The sequence below is a fragment of the Prunus mume genome, linkage group LG3 (assembly GCF_029339155.1).
Source record: "Prunus mume cultivar Tortuosa linkage group LG3, ASM2933915v1, whole genome shotgun sequence".
In the NCBI taxonomy this organism is placed as follows: Eukaryota; Viridiplantae; Streptophyta; class Magnoliopsida; order Rosales; family Rosaceae; genus Prunus; species Prunus mume.
Window position 1 is genome coordinate 1,860,476 of NC_142700.1, and position 20,802 is coordinate 1,881,277.

General features: G+C 37.2%; 3 protein-coding genes, 1 non-coding gene and 1 pseudogene across 4 annotated transcripts; 4 read left to right on the forward strand and 1 right to left on the reverse strand.

The window, feature by feature from the left end:
• Positions 1–1,408: 1,408 nt before the first annotated feature.
• On the forward strand, positions 1,409–4,060 carry LOC103324614 (PLAC8 family protein). Its single transcript, XM_008226693.3, has 5 exons — positions 1,409–1,824; positions 2,285–2,348; positions 2,535–2,699; positions 3,249–3,314; positions 3,443–4,060. Exons 1-5 carry the CDS (start codon positions 1,547–1,549, stop codon positions 3,593–3,595), a joined length of 726 nt encoding a protein of 241 aa, XP_008224915.1. The 5' UTR covers positions 1,409–1,546; the 3' UTR covers positions 3,596–4,060.
• Positions 4,061–5,270: 1,210 nt separating this feature from the next.
• LOC103324615 (transcription factor MYB4-like) lies at positions 5,271–6,639 on the forward strand. The gene is made up of 3 exons (XM_008226694.2): positions 5,271–5,622; positions 5,732–5,861; positions 6,016–6,639. The coding sequence occupies exons 1-3, from the start codon at positions 5,490–5,492 to the stop codon at positions 6,497–6,499; spliced, it is 747 nt and encodes a 248-aa protein (XP_008224916.2). The 5' UTR covers positions 5,271–5,489; the 3' UTR covers positions 6,500–6,639.
• Positions 6,640–6,736: 97 nt separating this feature from the next.
• Positions 6,737–6,810, reverse strand: TRNAT-AGU (transfer RNA threonine (anticodon AGU)). Its single transcript has one exon. It is a non-coding gene; the product is annotated as a tRNA-Thr (tRNA).
• A 5,741-nt stretch (positions 6,811–12,551) lies between these two features.
• LOC103324616 (uncharacterized) lies at positions 12,552–15,834 on the forward strand. The gene is given in 3 exon segments (XM_008226695.3): positions 12,552–12,737; positions 13,518–14,672; positions 14,675–15,834. Coding segments are annotated over 2 exon segments (2,145 nt in total). The 5' UTR covers positions 12,552–12,737; positions 13,518–13,546; the 3' UTR covers positions 15,694–15,834.
• A 692-nt stretch (positions 15,835–16,526) lies between these two features.
• Positions 16,527–19,014, forward strand: LOC148918392 (uncharacterized; annotated as a pseudogene).
• Positions 19,015–20,802: the final 1,788 nt, after the last annotated feature.

The window sequence follows — 20,802 nt, forward strand, 5'->3', positions numbered from 1 at the left end:
CCCAAACTTTGAAAGTAGGGGCCCCACACCCATGTCTGGGAATGGAATGCTGACATTTTTAGGCAAAGCTTTTTGCACGTGGGGTGGTTGAGCGTTAAGCTTGAGAAATTACAAATCAGAAGCTCATGCTTATCTAAAACTAAATCCATACAGCCATGAGCCAGCACTAGCGGTCCCCACGCACGAGATATCTCCTGTTGTTATCACGTATAAATAATTTAATCATATGGTACAATGCAACAGGATTTTAATTAATTGATTTAATTACTAATTATTACTTCAACTCTAAAAAACAATCAATTTAATTAATCATGGGGATTAGCCATGAAATAACGTAGGATACAGCTCAGGTTCCGGTGGGCGCTGGCTAGCTAGGGGCAGCTCACTGGCACCTGAGGCTACGCGGTCCTGAATCCTGATTCTTTTCCCACCCACCATCGCCAGTGCCACTCATTCGACTCATTCCTTGTTGTTTAATATTACTTTTTTAATTGTATCTTATAAATAAAGATAGATAGATCCTAATCTTGTGATCTTAAAACTATGATCTCCACTAATGACGAAACCCATCAATTTGATATTCCGACTGTTGTGTGTTGTCCACCCAAACCCAACCCAACCCAACCCAACCCAACCCCAATATGTACGCTTATCCCTTTGTTGCTTTTAATAATTAAACCGCAACTCAATTTGATTCGGCCGCTGCTGCTGTCTGTTTTCGATGCATGATTAAGTTTCTCTCAACCAATACTAAATTAAGACCATCTATTTGTATGATTAAAAGTATATTTATCTCCCCTCAATAGGATATTATCTTTGTCATGATAAAAACATCTTCTTAGTAAAGACAAGTAAGGTGGGAGTTTGAGGAAAAATTACGGGTGCCTTTATTTTCTTCAAATCACACACCCACAACAAGACTTGAACACCGTAAAATGAAAGACAGATATGATGGTGGGTATCGTTTGTTTGGGTAGGGAAGGTTGATCTTTAAATGGCATGAGGGTGGCTTGCCAAACAAATACCAACAAACTTTGCAGAAAGAAAGAAACAGAAACAAATCAAAGAATAAAGAAGAGAGAGAGAGAGAGAGAGAGAGAGAGAGAGAGCGTTAATTTGGTGATTAAGTGAGTGGTGGTTCCTAAATCTCCTCCTAATATCTCTGTTTCTAAACACGACAAGAGCAGGACCGTTCATCAAACAAAAACGCCCCGGTCCCACATGAAAATTAAAGCAAAAAATAAACGATTACTAGCTTAAACGCCAACAAAAACCCCACCCGTCTCTCAACAGACAAACGTCACCATCCTCTCCACCTTCACCCAAATCGTATTCACAAATAATAAATCACCCCCACCCCCCCCAAAAAAAAAGTTTAAATATTTTTATTTGTTCAATAAATAAAAACTTGATTATTTCTTCACAGAATCACATTCATTGAATAAAGAAAAGCGAAAACGCATAAAAAGAAGGGGAAGGAGGAGAAGAGAGAGAAACGAAGCTAGGAAGGGAACCCTTGAGCTTCTTCTGGTTTTGGGGTTCGGAAATGGGGGATTTGGAGAAGCAAGAGACAGTGCTCAAGAAGGTGGAGGAGGAAGAAAAGGAGAAATTTTTGGAGGGAAATGGGAAGTCTGTGGTCGATTTCGACGTGCTGTGCTCAACGGTGGCTTTGCAGACCCAAGGCAAGTTGGCGGCCAAGCTGCAGAGCTTTCATGGTGGAGAAGAAGATGGAGATGTTGGGGATTTGGGTGGCGTCTTCAGGATGTGGGAAGGCGAAGTCCTTGATTGCCTCGACGACCGTCGTATTGCCGTCGAATCCCTTTGGTCCGTACCTCTCTCTCACTCGTCTTCTTTTTCATTTAGAGTTTGTTTCTTTTTTCATAGCGATTCTGTTTGGCTTCCTGGAAAATGTTTCCCGGAATTCTTCTCCCTGGGAAAAAAGTTTTAATTTTGGGTGTAAAGGCGAATTTTTTTATTCAGGTTCAAAAGTTGATTAATTGGGGAGCCAAAAAAAATTTGCCCTTTATTCTTTTTTACTTTCGAATCATTTTTATTTGTCCAGTTTCTTTTCTGATGATACATATTTTCTGTCTGTCGTTGATTTATAGAAGTAGTCAAAGAAATGTGAATCGGTCAATGTTTTGTCATTGGCTGTTTAACTCAGTCGCTAGACTGTTGAAGACGGCATTCCGTTTTTATTTTTATCTTCAGAATGGGAATTTCTTGTTTACTCGTTGTTGGACTAATCTTTTACTTATGTTCGCCCCATATTTTTATGTTGCAGTTGCCCGTGCTATAGATTTGGGAAGAACATGAGTCGAGCTGGTTTTGGTCCTTGTTCGTTGCAGGTTTATCATCTTTTTCTTCTCTTTTTATCTTTTGGCCAAGTGCGCAAAAGTCAAAATGTTAGCTATGGAAGTGAGAAATTGAAAATGTTCTATCTTTTCACATCGTTTTGATTCTAAGATTGTTTTTTTCCCCCACAATCAAGGCTGTTTTAGGTAGATTCTGAATTTCGGGATATTATTTTGCAGGGAACTCTTCATTTGATTCTTGCTGTTCTTGTCATTCTCAACTGCGTTGCCTTCATTGTTACCAAGAAGCACTGCTTTATATATTTGGCGGTTGCTTTCACCATTTCACTAGGAACATATTTGGGGTACTTCCGTACACAGATGAAAAAGAAATTTAACATCAGGGTAAGCTTTCTTTCTTTGTCCGTTTGTCCGTCATCGTGTGTGGTTCCTTACTAACTGATAATTTTTGGTTTACCGTGAATCAGTAGTTTTCTTTTCTTCGTCTAATATTAGTATTTGCCTCATGTTGTCTGTTCATATTTTTAATCCTGTACTCTTCTGCATTAAGGTTGCTCTCTCGTTTTAATTCCAATTATAAGGTTTAAATCTTACAACTCGAATAGTTATTCAAGGGTGCAAAAGCTACATGCTATAGAAAAATAGAGAAAATTTGGGTGTGGTTGGGTAGAGGGATTGCATTTTCTATTATTGTAGAGAGGGTGCTATCGCTATATGATTGACCATTGGCAAGTGTAATGTTATGAATCCATGCATTCTTAGGAAAGAAGATAGTTCCATGTGAATCTACTAATTACGTACCTTCCTGGTATTTATGATATGATTGCGATAAAGTTTTCACAATCTTTTAACTTATGCCTTCTGTTGGTTGTCTTGCATGGTTATACTTGAATTACACTAACATTGTTGTGTGGGAAATGTTATTATTTTCAGGGTAGTGATAGTTCCTTGGATGATTGCATCTACCATCTTATCTGCCCATGCTGTGCATTATGTCAGGTGATTATCCTTGCAGAACCTGGGCCTACAAGATAGTTGCCAAAAGTTAAAAGTAGACTTAGGGCTTAATTTTGATTAAGCTTCTTATTCCTGAAAACTTATAGATAGTATTCTTGAAATGTGAACAGGAATCCAGGACATTGGAGATGAACAATGTCCAAGATGGCACCTGGCATGGTCGGGGTGATACAATATACATAGGTAGCCTTGGAGAAGGAGGAAAGTCGATCTTTGAGCTACAACCGCCTCCTATTGTGTCAATCAAATCCCCTGACCCCTGAAGCTTGTAAAAGAGCACAGGTTGTTGTGAATATTGATGAGTTTAATAAGCTGGGCATTTACCATTCCAGAAAGTGGCTACAGCTATGATTGGAAGTTGACTTTCGGTTTGATTTCTTCCCCAAGGAAGGGTTATCTGCGTTATGGAATGCCGGCATTTTGCATTCAGGATTTTGCTGTGGTTGCCACTGGGAATTAGAGCTGCTTTGAGTTTCCTGCTCCGCCTTTGTGATTGCTGTGTTTTCAACTATGGAAGGTGATCTGCTCTGGATGATTATTTGATGAGGAAGATTTCATTGATCTACGTGCATGATGATAACCATGTATTTGTACATGTTACGGGGTTTCTCAGATTGATCCCCATTCTCTAGGATTTTTTTGGTTGTAATGTTGTTTAGGTGTAGAACATGTTATCATTATTGTTATCGCTGATCAATGAAATGCCGATTATATATTCCTCATCACAACGTTTCCCAAATTAAACTATATTTTGGTTGGCGCTAATTATAATTAGGGTAGAATGAAATTGATTGGAACAGTTAACAGGGAATGGCTTAAAACTCAAGTTGGGCCTTGTCATAGCTTAAAAATTCCTTCATATATTTTGAACAAGTATGCAAACCAATAATTTGCATCTAATATGCAAAACGAAGAAGTGTAATATATGTAAAGTAGAAATGGCAATCCATTTTAAGGTGGTTAGTGCATAATTACATGATTAAATAGTCAATGAAATTGAGAAACTTCATAATTATATCAGCATGTGTTACACACCCCTTTTTTTCATTTACTAATAAGTTCTTCAAAACATCGATTTCGACTTCGACTTCGACGAAATTCAGAACATAATTGTTAATAAAATTTAAAATTAGTCCTCAATGTCCACCAAAATCTAAATCAAACAATTAAAATTATATTGATGCTGGGTTATTTAATTTAAATTTGATGTAGCTACACCATTATATAATAGACTAATAGTCGTATTATATTATAGTTAGTATGTTGATCATGTGCAAGTAGTAATCGATCCCTCGTGTTTTAGACTGATGAAGTTCAAAGTTGATGTACTGTTTGTCATCTTGTACAATTGTCTTTGTATATTACTTTCTACGCCACACTTGTAATTTAATTTAAACCCTATCTATAAATTATAATTAATTTAATTTAATTAGGCCTCCCAAAGCACCAATCAAATATTAAGAATATTACTCTGATTTTTTTTTTATGAAATGAATTTTTATTGCGATGAAATTTCAAAGCTAAGGATTGCACGTAAATGCTATATCAAAATGAACATGCATGCTTTTGCTGACTAAAGAAGATATTTAAGGAAGCTTAGCTGAACAATTTTGACCACTGTTCCATCTAAAAGAAAAGATATAATGCTCAACAAATATTACCTGAATTTTATTTTCTAATTTATTCTGGCTAATAATAATAATACTAATTAATTAACAGCTTAACTCATCTTTCCATCGTCAAATAAATTAATGCTCCTCTCAGAGTCTTAATTAATTATATATAGGAATGGGATATGGTGGGGTGATGGCAACAGCATTAACTTTTGGAAGGAAGTTGACAGGATTGACTTTGTAATATTTGCTTGTATAGTCAAACTAATAAAAAATAAAATTCCGCACTGAATGAATGTCATCAAAACAAATATTAAGTGATATACTGAAGCACCCTTCTGCGTGCTCATCTCCTTTGAAAAACTTCCTAATTATTGGAGAATTTGGACTTTGGTGACATGTTTTACATATCCAGCTAGGCACATGTGGTCATAAATTTATTTGGGGCACATTCAAGACATAAGAAGAATTGAGTGCAGAGGCTGAGAAACCAACTTGGGAAAACTAATTGATTCAGAGATACAAAGATAGATTGGTGTAGAAGATGGTGAAGAGTCAGCGGTGTGAGAAGGCAGCTGTGAAGAAAGGGCCATGGAACCCTGATGAGGATCACAAGTTGATAGCTTACATTCAGAGATATGGTATTTGGAATTGGAGTCAGATGCCAAAACCTGCTGGTATGAAACTCTGAAGCCATTCAGAGGTTTCCTTTCATTTTGGTACTTAGTTTCTGTTTGTTTTTGGGGTTCAAGTTGATGCCAATGATAATAGTCTGCCATGTTTCAGGTCTGGCAAGGTCTGGGAAAAGTTGTAGGCTTCGTTGGGTGAATTACTTGAGGCCGGATATTAAGCGCGGAAGCTTCAGCAAGGAGGAAGAGGAGGCCATACTCAAGTTGCACGAAACATTGGGAAATAGGTAAATATAACTATCTACCAGTCAAAACTTTATGAGTTTGCATTAAAAACTTCATGAAAGAATAAGCATGCAAGTTTCAGTTTAGGAGGGACTGGAAATCCATGTTCTGATTAAGCAATTTGTGTAGTTTCATCCAATTTTTTTTTCTTTCTAGATGGTCTGCTATTGCTGCAACACTTCCTGGAAGAACAGACAATGAAATAAAAAATTACTGGCACACCCACTTGAAAAAACGCTTCAAGGCGACTGAACCAGTACAAGAAGCACAAGTGTTCAGTGACAAGAAGAAGTTTTCTGAAACTGAACTCTTTCTTCTGGGTGAAGCTTCAAAAGCATCAAAGTTGGAGACAACTTCAACAAGCTCTGGTCCAGTTCATGGTGATCATAATAAAGACCAGATTGCAGAGCAGAACATTTGTGCATCTGAAACATTTGGTGAACTACAAAGTTTGTGGGCTGAGTCACACATTGTGCGGGATTCTGAGGCAATATTTACAGATCCTGGATTCACATTATCCAATCCTCCAACTCAGAGTTGGCTGCAAGAGCCCATATTCCCTTCTGGTTCATCATACAATGATGCCTCCAATGATTATTGGGTTAATTTATCAATGCAGGCTGAAATAGATGGAATCTGAAAATGTATTCTTTGCCAATAGTTAGGAGTTTGTTTCAACTTTGGAACCAATGGGAATTGTATGTCTTGCCATTTCATGTCAATTTCAATCCAATGCCTTCTAATGATGGTATAAAGGTTAGGGCTGGTTACAAATTACAATGGAGGAAACCTTGTTGAATGAATGGAAAAAATGTTTGTTCAAATTAGGATCTGGAAGAGAGGCTCAAAAAATGGTAAAAAAAATGAAGAAAATATTTGCTTTCATTGAGAGTCGAACTCAAGACCTCCCGCTTACTAAACGGGTGCTCTAACCAACTGAGCTATGAAAGCTTTGTTGATAACTTCATGTAACTCTGACTATTTAATCGTAGGTACAACGCTGCCGGACGTGGCAGAGCTGCAGAGGGCATTCAAATCCTATCCTCCCCGCTGGATTGAATTGATGACTGAAACTGAAATCTAAAACCCACTAACGGAATTTTTTGCATTATTAAATTCCATTTGAGCTTTTGTTTGTTTTCTTGAGCCACGTCTTTGTCTACTCTCAGTTCCGACGAAACATGAACCTTGAGAGCGTCAGCGAAACCGCCATGGTTACGTTCTAAAACAGAGCAAGGGTTTTTACAATAGCCTGGGTATTAAGGTTTCTCTGTTTGTTTATAACACCAGTTTTGGGGTGTTACATTACCACCAAGCTTCGTTGTGTTCCCTGCAAATGAGGTTATAAAGAAGAGGTTTAATGGCAAAAAAGAGGGTCGAGCAAATTGCTGATGGGTGCAGAAAAACTGCAGACTAGAAAGTGAACGACCCTTACCCCAATTTTTAGTATAGCCGAACGGCGATACTCGCTAAATATATTCGAATATTTAATAGTATAGCCGCACGGCTATACCTTTTGAATATTTAAACGTATGGCTAGTCTAGCCGAGCGGCTAAATATTTAAACGTATAGCCGCGCGGCTATACTATGTGAATATATTCCGATTAATATATTGGAATATTTTAATAGTATAGCCGGCCGGCTATACGGGTAAAATATATTTCTAATGTTTACGGCTATACATATAATCGAATAGTATAGCCGCGCGGCTATACTATTTAACAACAACAATTGACTAAACCATCAACTCCACAGTAGTAGAAATCCTTTTCGCAAGGACTTTTTCTGCATTCATATTTGCTGAGCCCAACTTCGTAGTAGGTGCATCTCAGAAAAGGGTACTTGAGTTGAACACCACCCGAAAGAGAATGAGAAAACTACTTACCACAGGATAGCCAAAGCAAGCAATGTATGGTTACCGGATATGAAGAATTTTATTTCAAAAAGAAGATAGATTAAGCCAAAACTAGAGCCCTGAAACACCAGACCAAAACTGGAGATTCTTCTATGAAGGAAAAGGATTCTTATGATATAAAATCTCTGTCCCCGTATGTTTTCCACAAGAACCTTGTGGAGCAATATATTTCTTCTCAAGTATGCAAGAGCAAAGAATTACACCAGACAGGGGAAAGCTTTTTTAATCAGAAAGATTTAAGTAAGATACCAATATCACAGTGACTCGAAGCAATCTATCAATCAGAACTTGAAGGAACTAGAATGCTACTACTAACTTGTAGACCTTGCGGCTTTTGGTGTTGTGGAACAAGCACACTCACAGCATACCATGTTATTCCGAACTACATACGTATGTCAAACCATATATCCAACATTTTCGAAACTCCATGAACATGTGAATCTTAACATATGTACGTCTAACATTTTGAAACTCCATTAGCATGGGAATGTTTTCCTCTAGTTTAGAAGCTAGTATTTACCTACTTTTGGACAAATTGGGAGCACAGTAGTATTTACCTATTTTAAGAGTGTAGCCGATCGGCTGTACTAGTCAAATATATTGGAATATATTTCAATAGTAACGCCGAACGGCTATACTCATTAAATATATTCGAATATTTAATAGTATAGCCGATCGGCTATACATAGTAAATATATTCGAATATTTTACGTAACGCCGAACGGCTATACGCTTTAAATATATTCGATTATTTTAATAGTCCGGCTATACTCGTTAAATATATTCGAATATTTAATAGTATAGCCGATCGGCTATACATGGTAAATATATTTGAATATTTTACCGGTACAGCCGAACGGCTATACGCTTTAAATATATTCGATTATTTTAATAGTCCGGCTATACTCGTTAAATATATTCGAATATTTAATAGTATAGCCGAGCGGCTATACACGGTAAATATATTCGAATATTTTACCGGTACAGCCGAACGGCTATACGCTCTAAATATATTCGATTATTTTAATAGTCCGGCTATACTCGCTAAATATATTCGAATTTTTTAATAGTATAGCCGAACGGCTAGACTCTTAAATATATTCGAATATTTCAACATCTAACTCGGATCAAAGAAGCATTAACTTTTTAAGTTGGAAAGATTACCAAAACAGCTTACTCTACATGAGAACTAATACTGGGAAAGGAATTAGCAACGACTGGCAGACAATTGTATATCTGCACTGCATGTTTCGCAAAATCATTTTTTCTCTCTGGGTCGAGGATGTTGACTTGATGCCAACAATAAGATGCGAGTAAGCTAAGACAAACAACTAGCACAACATTGCACCAAATTGAAATATTCTCTAACATCTTCAGGAAACATGGCTCTTTTGCTTAACTTTAATCATAAATAATCATGCAAGGCGATACTATTCCAGTTGGAAATATCAAGAAAATATAGGCCGAACCAATTCAAATATCACACCAAAGAGTGAAATACAGAATCAAGGAATAGCAGAAGCATATTTAAGAGTAAGAACAATACCTAGTAACAAACTAAAACATTGAAAATGATCAATCTCTCCCTGATGTCCACCAGCACTGTTAAATCACCCAAAAATATGAAGAAAAACATGGAGTTCGTGAGAAAACAATTCGCAATTCATTGTCACATAATGAAAGTATAAAAGAAACTAGTTAGCATGTTGTTGTCTTTGTAAACATACACAACATAATTAAACTTTCTCCAAAGAGGAAGACAACCAATAAGGTATTCCAAGGATGCCAAAAATTGAAAACTTGAAGGTCAAACATACTCCAGATTCTTCACTTAGTTTCAAAATCCTCTATCCAACTTCAAATTACATGCATTGAAATGAGTAATTGAGTATTATAGAGAAAGTACAAAACAAACTCACCATGAAGTGAAAAAAAACATAATCCAGTAAAAATGGTACCCATGTCACAAAGCTTTACGTGATTCTGCAAAGGTGATCAGCGAAGCTAATAGACCAGCATATGGAAGCCTCTCTGGTGAACAGACGGCATTCGTCTGCTGTTGCAACCAATCATGTGGCATATGTTTTAACAGGGTTACTTTTTCTATGATCTGCGGTCCACGGACCTCCAAAATCTCCGGGAACCCTTTTAAATTCTGATGTTAGACTCAATGAAATGTAATATAAACAAAGTGTCAAAAGCGTTTTTTTAAAACAAACAAACTTTTGACTACTTCTTTTATGTCTCCCGAAGCCAAATTTAGAATCCATCTCTAATAAGCACTAAAAGTTCATTCCTAATAACATGATGATGAATGAAAAAATAAGTGAAACACATTTCAGTCAAATGGAATACCACTTAAAATTTAAAGACAAGTGGCCGCGGATTATTGGTTAGGAAACAATAGCACTTGAAGGGTTCGTTTTAGCTTGGGTTCATAATGAAGAGACCATCGTCAATGGATTTGATCTGACGACAAGGAAACATTAGTGATTGTAAATCAAATTCCTCAGACCTTGTATTACTTCTCAAACCTAGACTCAGCATGATCCAAGACCAAAATTGATTACTCTTATTAGTATCGCCCACTGGATAGGGTTTCTAAAACCAGCCTCCCCATATCAGCTTTCCTGATGGCATGATTCTTAGTAGATAAAGACCCACACACGTAAATTGGAAAGTTACAAAACTATGCAAAATAGCCCCAGCATCATAATCACATATCACAACTTACAAGTCAATGCATACCTCTGAATCAACAAAATATAGGCAATCCTCATCGGCAATATAAAATGCCAACTTGGTGGATTCAAAATTTCCACCCTCTAAACCGAGATATTGGTCGAGATAGGAACCAATCTGACACACAAACAATGGAAGTCCAAACTTGAGCTTGAAATTATTTCTGTAATTTATTTAATAGTACAGCCGCTCGGCTATACTATTTATTTTAATAGTATAGCCGCACGGCTATAGGCTTGAATATATTTGAATATTTAAATAGTATCGCCACGCGGCTATACTCTTTCAATATATTGGATATTTCAATAGTATAGCCACGCGGCTATACTCTTCGAATATTTATAGAGAAACAGACATGCGACCCTTTTAAATTATGTATCTGTTTCTGCAGATTAATAGTTTCAGTTGGCGTAAAGGTTAGGCATCCTGGTGTTGATGAATCGATTAGGAGAGATTTTGTTATAATCAATCTTGTAGATTTTGTTAAATTCAGGAAAAAATAATAATCTATTATAAAAAAATATATAATAAAAAACACCCAGAACCGCCTAGCGCCTAGGCGGATTATTTTTTATTTTTTTAATAATAATTATTATTTCTGATGATTCAGTCGCCTTTAATTTGTGTTGATACAAGTATGGGACAATTCCGTCTTCCCCAATAGAGATTCTACAGGGACTATACGTTTCCTGCTATGGGAAATACCCCATTCTCATTGTACAATACCGCGAACAGTTTTTACCCGCGAGATTTATGCATAGCTCTCAGAGCTTCACACCAAAGCTCCACGAACGAGGGTTTGGCCGCAAGCTCCTGAGATTTTTGATAATTTTGACCACAGGATTCTATTGTTTGTGGCATATTTCTACTGACTTGTGCTATAACATGGACAAAAGCAATGCTGGTCTTGAATTCAGTTAGACCCTGTCGGATTTCTTTTTCTTTTTTCCTGATGAAGTATAGCCTACTCATTCTTTCTTTCTTTCTTTCTTTTTTTTCCCTGATGAAGTATAGCCTACTCATTCTTTCTTTCTTTTCCCTGATGAAGTACAGCCTATCATTCTTTCTTTCCTTCCTTCTTTTTTCCTGATGAAGTATAGCCTTCTGTACGTAACTTATGCTGTTTACTCTCTTTACCATTTTCAAGATGCATGCCTTGAGTTGAGTCTCAACTTTTGATCTGATAGGAACCTTTTAAGAAGAATCGGAGATTGCGTTTAATGAAAGGTTCTTCTCATATGATATTGACAACTAGACTTTGATTTGGATCCAGAAAACCTGCAGACTAAGGTAATAATTGGTCTTAGAACTCCTAGTTCTTAAAGGGTTGGTAATTGGTGTCCATCATGATTTGTTAGGAACATTTAACGTGAAAAATTGCAGTGATTAAGTGATGGCAACAAAGGAATTGATCGAATCAAGACAATCCCTTCATTGAGAAACTGAGCATCAACTTTTTCCAACTGTCCAATACAAGCTGTGGAAAGTATAAAAGAAAAAGAAAAGTTGTGAAAGTATTAATGCAGAATGTAATACTTTATCTTTAGGTGGCTTGGCTTCTTGATGTTCCGTTCGTGTAATTACATGATTGCGCCAACCTCCATTCTAGCTTTAGCTCTCCAGCGGGATCTCTTGCCTGGATTTGTAGTTGATTTTGGCTCATGAAAGTTTAAATAGCTAGCATATGCCCTTATGTACCCATAAAAAATTTCTTCTAATCAGACGTTGATAAGGTCTTTCCATTTTGGTAAGTAGAAGTTTTCACCTTCATAAATATATTAACATTTTACATTGGTAATTATAATTAATTGTAGATAAGTGAGTCAAAAAGCCAGAGTGACTTTGACAGTGACAGTGACCTTCATGCCGAATGTAATTGTAGATAATTATAATTAATTATAAATTTGTATTAATTAAATTCAGTTGGCTTTAGTGACAGTGACCTTCAAGTCTTACTTTGACAGCTGGGCTGGGCCACAATGTTCCCCATGTTGTTTGGACTTTTCCCTGCTAGTATTTGTTTAGCTTCAATGAAGCTAGTTTCAAACTTTCAAGCATAGTATGACTTAGAGTTGACTGCCAGCAAGCAATTAGCATGGCTGAGAAGTATCATATCAGTACTGGACCAACAGGAAATTAAGCACACTTTCATTAGCCTTCTGCACAGCTTAATTGGTTTGTGCTTCAGACTTTCAGCTTCAAGTCCACTCAACCCAGCAGGTTTTTCCTCTATCCTTCTTCTTATCTTCATTTTCGGCCTTGTTTCTTTGCTTAATTGGTTTGTGCTTCAGACTTTGGTTTGCCATGAATTGTTTATTTGGTGTTGCTTTCTCTGTTGCCAAATTGCTAATATTATTGTTGGCTGTGGACTGTAGTTTGTGAACCGTTAATCACATTATACACTGTGCTAATCTTTTTTAAACACCCTGCTATGCATGTTATCATCAACTTAATATCCTGATTACCGAAAATTTGTTTGAGCTTGTCTATGAATACATTTCAGTTAATTTCTTTTTCTTTTTTTTAATAGGGTGTGTTGTTAAATGTATCCGAAACTCCATTTTATGTTGTTTTTGTTCTTCAAAAGCCTCACTGTATGCTCAGTATAATGAACGAAGGTGAAATTGGCAATTTGGGAGGCACCCTTTTTTATCCCATAAGTGTCTGCCATCCTAGTGAAGTTGAGGTCAGTCTTGTTTTTTCCAACAACTAGGGTAGCTAGTGATTAAATCTACTTCTGGCTAGCCCAAAACTACAAAGCCGCAGGTAGTAAGTAACTTTTGCAGTTTTGGCCACTCACCATCCATAATGATTAGATTTCCTGCTACAATACCCATTAGGGAAAACTGAATTTCTTTTCATTATGTGCTTTTGCAATTGAAAAGATCCCATCCGGTGATCGATAGACGTTTGATCACCAACATACCATTACTAATGTTTATTTAATATCATATTAAGCAGAGAATTTCAAATTTGTCCTTGTGCTTAATTGATTTGTAGAAACTTTGCAATTGCTGAACTTCTAGGATATGGTTTCCTCCATAAATCCCATTCCTACGAGCGTCAAGAAGCTATGGGAAAGGTGGAACCTCCGGGGCTTTATCCTCTTAAGCCTCACATTGCAGACCATTTTAATTCTTGGTGCACCCTTCAGAAAGCGAGCACCCAACATGGCAATAATCTTCACCATCTGGTCATCTTATTTGCTGGCTGACTGGGCTGCTAACTTTGCAATTGGGTTAATCTCAAACAGCCAAGGCAATGCTCGAGGTACAGGCGATAACAATGAGGATCTTTTGGCATTTTGGGCTCCATTTCTCTTGTTACACCTTGGTGGTCCAGACACCATTACTGCGTTTGCTCTTGAAGATAACACGCTGTGGCTAAGGCATTTTCTTGGCCTCATATTCCAAGTTATAGCTGCCATATATGTCTTCATTCAATCATTTCCCACCAACAAGCTGTGGCCATCAACAATCCTCCTGTTTCTGGCAGGAACCATCAAGTATGCTGAGCGCACACGCGGTTTGTATCTTGCAAGCTTGGACAATTTCAAGGAATCCATGCTTAAAACACCTGACCCTGGACCCAATTATGCAAAGCTCATGGAGGAGTACTCCTCAAAAAAAGAAGCCAAACTTCCAACTCATATAGAGTTGACAGCAGAACGCAGCAAAGAATCCAGGACAGTAACTTATGTTGCGGAAGCAGGTGATATGGAGAATGATATTGCAATGGTGCGACATGCTTACCACTTCTATAAAATCTTCAGGGGTCTTATTGTGGATCTCATTTTTAGCTTCCACGAACGCTTTGAGAGCCGTGCATTTTTCCAAGAAAGAGAGGCAAAAGATGCTTTTAGATTGATTGCAATTGAGCTCAACTTTGTATATGAAGCTCTCTTCACCAAGGCTGTTGTGGTGCATTCTACGCAAGGATGCATTTTCCGGGCTATATCCTTCACTGCGGTTTCCATAGCCCTTGGTTTCTTCTATAAACTAGAGAAACACGATTACCATAAGTTTGATGTTGGAATTACCTATACCCTGCTTTTTGGTGCTTTAGGCCTGGATTCAATAGCTCTTTTCATGCTTATATTCTCTGATTGGACTGTCGCAGCTCTGACAAAATCTTGGCAAAAATCTTTTGTCGCTACTATTCTAAAAAGTACCTCAGTTTCAAGAGACCAAATTGGTCTAAAAATACAAGTTGTTTGGACTGGATTAGACAAATCCTGTTTCGAAGGTGGTATGAATCCATCTCTACATTCAACTTGATAGATTACTCCCTCAAGGAACGCGAAAAAATGTTTCCTAATATTTTTGACTACCCTGGCATTGCCTACATTAAAATCATCGATCTCTTGGGCCTCAAGGATCTTCGAGATAAAATGAAATATAGGCACAGCACGCCACTCACTAAAGTGTTATGGGAATTCATTTTTAAGGAGTTGCAAAGTAAATCCAGGCTTGCAGATGATCCTGAAACAGCCAAGAGAATATATTCGGCAAGAGGTGACTGGGTTCTCCAGGATAGTGATTGGAATAATACTGAACACAGTACCTTACTACGATATATTGTTGAAGTTGATTATGATCAGAGCATTCTATTGTGGCACATTGCTACTGAGTTCTGCTATAACATGGAGCTGAGCGATGTAGATGGCCGTAAAATCAGTAAGGCCCTGTCGGATTATATGTTATATCTCTTAGTTATGCAGCCCACTTTGACGTCTTCTGTAGCAGGAATTGGACAAATTAGATTTCGGGATACGTGTGCAGAAGCCAAAAAATTCTTTAGCAGAAGAGAACTAGGGTCAGGAAGATCAGGTGGAGATGAACAACTAGAGGCCTGTCAGAGAATCCTTGAGGTGAATACCGAAGTTGAACCTGTTGCTGTCAAAGGGGATAGAAGTAAATCCGTTCTGTTTGATGCATGTATTTTGGCCAAAAAATTGATGGAGAAGGAACAGAAATGGGAGCTAATGAGTAAAGTATGGGTGGAACTACTCTCATATACTGCCGGTCATTGCAGAGCAAATGACCATGTTCAATTGCTGAGCAAAGGTGGAGAGCTTGTCACTTTTGTTTGGTTATTGATGGCTCATTTTGGCATAGGGGAGCAGTTCCAAATAAATGAGGGCCATGCTAGAGCAAAACTCATTGTGGGGAAGTAAATGGCAATTTGTATTGGATAGAACTATTTGAAGTTAATCTTAATTATGATATGAATCTTTTTTCTCATGAGACATTTGTACTGAATCCTAATAAGTGAATGAAATATTACTGAATCCTAAATAAAAATACACTTGTTGTCTTATGTTTCTTTTTTTCAGATGAAGCAATTTGACCCGGTATAGTCGTTTCTGTTTAGGTGACTTCTTCTTAGGCCAAGATAAGTTGCAAACTCCATTTTAGCTTAGCTCTTTCTAGTGGGATTTCTTTGAACATTCTCGTTTAAACAAAGTATAGACTGAGACTGTGCTGTGGTCCCAAATTATTAGAAGACTATAAATATAGGAGGGGCCTCAGTTCTGGTCCAAAATCATGCTTTAAGTCAGTCGTCTCATCTGCTTCCTGGTAAAAAAGAAACTATTTAGAAGACAATGACACTAGTACTCAGAGAAAGACAAAACTCTTTTTTCCTTTTTTTCCGAAACAATTGACTAAACCATCAACACCACAGAAAGAGAAATCCTTTTTCTGCAGCTGGATACCATGAAAGTTTTAGATGCATTGTCTATCAAGATCATGAAGGAAAATATAATTATGATTGTAAAAATGAGACTGTTTAAAAGGAAATGACACCACTACATGGTTCAAAGTCTCCAAACCTGTAAAAACGACTTACTATAATAAAAGCAATAGAGAAAGACAAGTCTTTTTACTTTTTAATAGAAAAAACAAAACAACAATTGACTAAACCCACACGAGCTTTCTCTGCAGCTGGATACCATGAAAGTTTTAGGTGAAATATCTGCATTCATATTGCTAAACCCAACTTCCTAGTAGGTGCATCTTAAAGAAAGGTACTTGACTTGACTATTCAAAGTCGGTACGAATTGAAGTATATCACCCCAAAGAGAATGAGGATAGAAATTTCCACAGGAATAGCTAAAGCAATTACCATATGATTGTGGTACAATGTCTCTTTTAAGTCAATCCAGAGAAAAAGTCGTGCAATCAAGAGAGAGTGCATAAGTTGGTTGCTCATATGAAGCAGAACAGAGACTAGGCCAGGCTTGCTAGCTTAACCAAGGTAAAGGGGTTTGATGAAAACTATGGAGCTACCTATACCGAAGGAGGTCATGAAGATATGGAATGAATGGAATCTGAGGGGCTGTATTATCTTGAGCCTTGCACTTCAAGTTTTCTTATTTTTTTGTGCACCACTCAGGCAAAAATGCAGAAGCAAATTGATTGTAGTGTTGATCTGGATTGACCCTTGTGACTCTGGAAAGAATAAAGACCTTTTAGCATTCTGGGCTTCATGTCTTTTAGTGCATCTTGGTGGCCCTGATACTATTACTTCTTTTGATTCAACTCATTCGTTCTGGCTCAGGCATTTGATTCAACTCATTCGTTCTGGCTCAGGCATTTGATTCAACTCATTCTACAAGTCCTGGCAGCTGCTTACAGCTTCTATATGACACTTTTTTAAAACAAGCTTTGGTTCCCAACAGTAGTGTTTGTTGTGGGAACTATCAAGTTTGGGGAGAGAACATGTGTTCTGTATCTTGCTAGCTTGGACCATTTTGGAGAGACTGTATTGCCAGAGCCCGAGCCTGGGCCTGACTATGAAGAGGCTGTGGAAATATACTCTACAATGAGGTCAGTCGAAGTTCCAACACAAGTAGAGCTGCCAATAAGGCCAATGCACATTGGGAATTATAAAAACCCCAAATTTACAGTTGAAGGAGTTCTTAAAGAATCTCTAGATGACGTGCAGTTACTGCAGGAAGCATATTGCTTCTTTGAAAGTTTCAAAGTTGGGTACATTCTCTGCTTACTTACCTTCTGTTCAACAATTGGTGCCTTGATGTTATTTGCTTTAGTTGGAAAACATAAGTTTGATAAATTTGACATTGCTCTTACCTATGCTTTGCTTACTGGGGCCATAATCCTGGACACTCTGTGTTGAATCTCATTTGTTCAGACTGGACAGTCATTGCCTTCAACAACATCTGGAGCAGATCATATATTGCTGCAGTGATATTGAAACCGAAAAGAGGAAGGTGGTCTGGATCGGTGTCCAAGTATAATATGATAAGCAATTGCCTGGATGAGCATCCAGAATGGGTGTACACTTTTGCTGGTTATGTGGGCGTTAGAGGAATTCTAGATAAAATAAAAGTCTGTTTTTTTTCAACCTCAGAGGCAGTCACTGAAGATGTCAATAAATTTTTGTTCAAGCAGCTGAGGATAAATCTTTGGAAGCAAACAACAGAAGAGCTGCCGTGGAGGCATCTTCACAAAGAGGTGACTGGGCTCTCCTGCAGACTTCAAACTATCTGGAAGTCAAATGGAGTGTAGGGGAATATCAATATGCAGAAAGTGTTCTTCTGTGGCACATAGCAACGGAACTCTACTTTGCGAAAAAGAAGCACAACGCTGACAAGGAAAGAAGAGAAATTTGCAAACTACTTTCAGATTATATGTTTTATCTTCTGGTGATGCAGCATAATATGATGGCCCCATTTTTGGGGAATTGGCATATAGTCTTCCAGGACACACGTGCAGAGGCCAAGAGGTTCTTTTTCAAGCACAAAATAACTGATCATGGGAAAGCTTGTGAAAAGATTAATGCTGTGGAAGCCAAATTCAGATCAGCCGCTGTGAAGGGTAAAAGCAAATCTCTGTTGTTCGATGCATGTTTCCTAGTAAAACAGCTTGAAGAGGTCGAAGCAGACCCATGGAAGCTAATGAGCCGAGTGTGGGTGGAATTATTGTCATATGCTTCCATTAAATGTAGACCAATTGTGCATGCTCAGCAACCAAGTAGGGGTGGAGAACTTCTGACTTTCACTTGGCTACTGATGAATCATCTGGGCTTGGGAACACAATTCTATGAGCTGGAAAACCAAGCTGGAACCAAAATGGTGGCAGTTAAGTAAAGGAACCAAATGAAAATCATATGGGCTTGGCTTTTCATTTCTTTAGAAGGGGATGGTTGAAATGAATCACAACTTTGTTGCAGTTTATTTTCTTGATATTGTTGGGATTTTAGGGTGAATAAGAAAGTGATTTTATTTATTCAACAATAGATGGGTACAAGGCTTTATAGTGGACTAGGCTTAGAGCATCTCCAACCGATATGTCAAAAGTATCACATAGACATTTAACGGCTAGAAATAATATCTCATATCACTCCAATCGAATTGTCAAAGCTGATGTAGAATGAAGGCTAGAGGTTTAGTCGTTATTTTTGACATCCCAAAAGCAATATTTTTTAAAGACAGCTGGTTGTTACTTTCATTTATTATTTTCATTTATTATTATTTTCTTCTTTATCTTAAATGATTTGACTGTTGAAATAATTATTTATTTGACATATCGGGTGGAGTGTAAAACTGTGTAAATGTCAAATTGCCACATCAGCCATCAAATTTAAATTTGATATTTGGTATTTGACATCTCCATTGGAGATGCTCACAGCTTTACACTCCAGCCGATATGTCAAATTAAATTATTATTTTATTAAATTTTAGTGCTGATTCATTTTTAATTAAAAAGAAAAGAAAAGAAAATTAATAAAATATTCATTTGACATCTTGCTTTTCGGATGTCAAAAATAATATCTCAACCTTCAGCCTTCATTCCACATCAATTTTGACACATCAATTGGAGTGATGTAAGCTGTTATTTCTAGCTGTTAAATGTCTATGTGGCACGTTTGACACATCGGTTGAATATGCTCTTATTAGCCTTCAATAACTAGAAACTGTTTACTAGGTTTTTCGGCCTTTTTCCTATTTTCTGGCTTATTGGCCTTTTCACTCTCTTTTTTTTCTATTCTTTTTTTTAGAAGAACAATAAAGTGATTTTATTAGGACTTTTCTAGAAGCCTACAACAATTATGTCTTAAAGCTTATCTTTGTCAAAGTTGGTAGACATTTCTTGAGTTTTCTACTTTTTTCTAGATTCTTCTAAATTCTTCAAGACAAGTGTATATTAAATTTAACACACCTCCTTAATGCACACTTGGAGCTATATTGCTAGATATTCTGATCTTGTTGATGCCATATTCTTTGCTCCAACTGATAATTGTGCTGCAGTCTCTTTGTCTTCCTATCATTGCCGCTGCTGTTAATATACTAATTTGTATTGTCTTTTTCTGATGGTGCTGGACATGCATAGAACACATGCTCGTACTTATCATTTTCTTCTGTGTAGTTAGCTTGATAGTTTTTCTTGAATCAACAATCTTTTTCTATATGCCCAAATCTTTTGCAATGCCAGCATTTTGATATGCCTCAGTACCAACAATCTTTCTCTTGGTGGCTTGTCTTTTTGCATACCTGACACGGAGGATAGTCTTTCCTCTCCACAATTTCTCTTTTATTTTCCCAATTATTGTGGGGATCATTTTCTACTTCTCTAGAATTTTCTTCAAATTTTCTTTCATCATCTTTAGACTTCTGAGACCTTAAATTTAGTTTCGATTGGAAGGCACTTTCTACTGGACTTTCATTTTGCCTACTCAGTCTTTTTTTCATATTCTTCCAGGGAGCCCATTAATTCTGTCACTGACATACTAGTTATATCTTTTGTCTGTTTAATGGCAATTATTAGTGGATCATACTTATCACTAAAACTTATAAGTATTTTTTCTACAATTCTTGAATCATAAACTTTTTCTCCATAGGCTTTCAATTGATTGATTATTTCTTTTACTCTAGCATAGTACTCTTGTGTGGTCTCAGAATCTTTCATTTTAATGTTTTCAAAATATCTTCTCAAAGTTTATAGCTTAACTGCACGTACCTTGGCGTTTCCTTGAAACTCCTCCTTCAAAGTATCCCGTGCTTCCTTTGATGCTGTGGTTCCCATAATCCTTGGAAAAATAGTGTCATCCAAAGCTTGTTGCAGCGCAAATAAAGCCTTTGCATCCTCTTTGCATCCTTCTGCTGATCTTTCTTTAGCTACCTTAACTGTTCCACGGTTGGATTTTCTGGATTATTGAAGCAACTATCAACTATGTACCATAGATCTTGAGACATAAAATAAGTCTTCATTTTAATACTCCAGAAGTCATAGTTTTCTCCAGTAAAGATTGGAAATAGGAT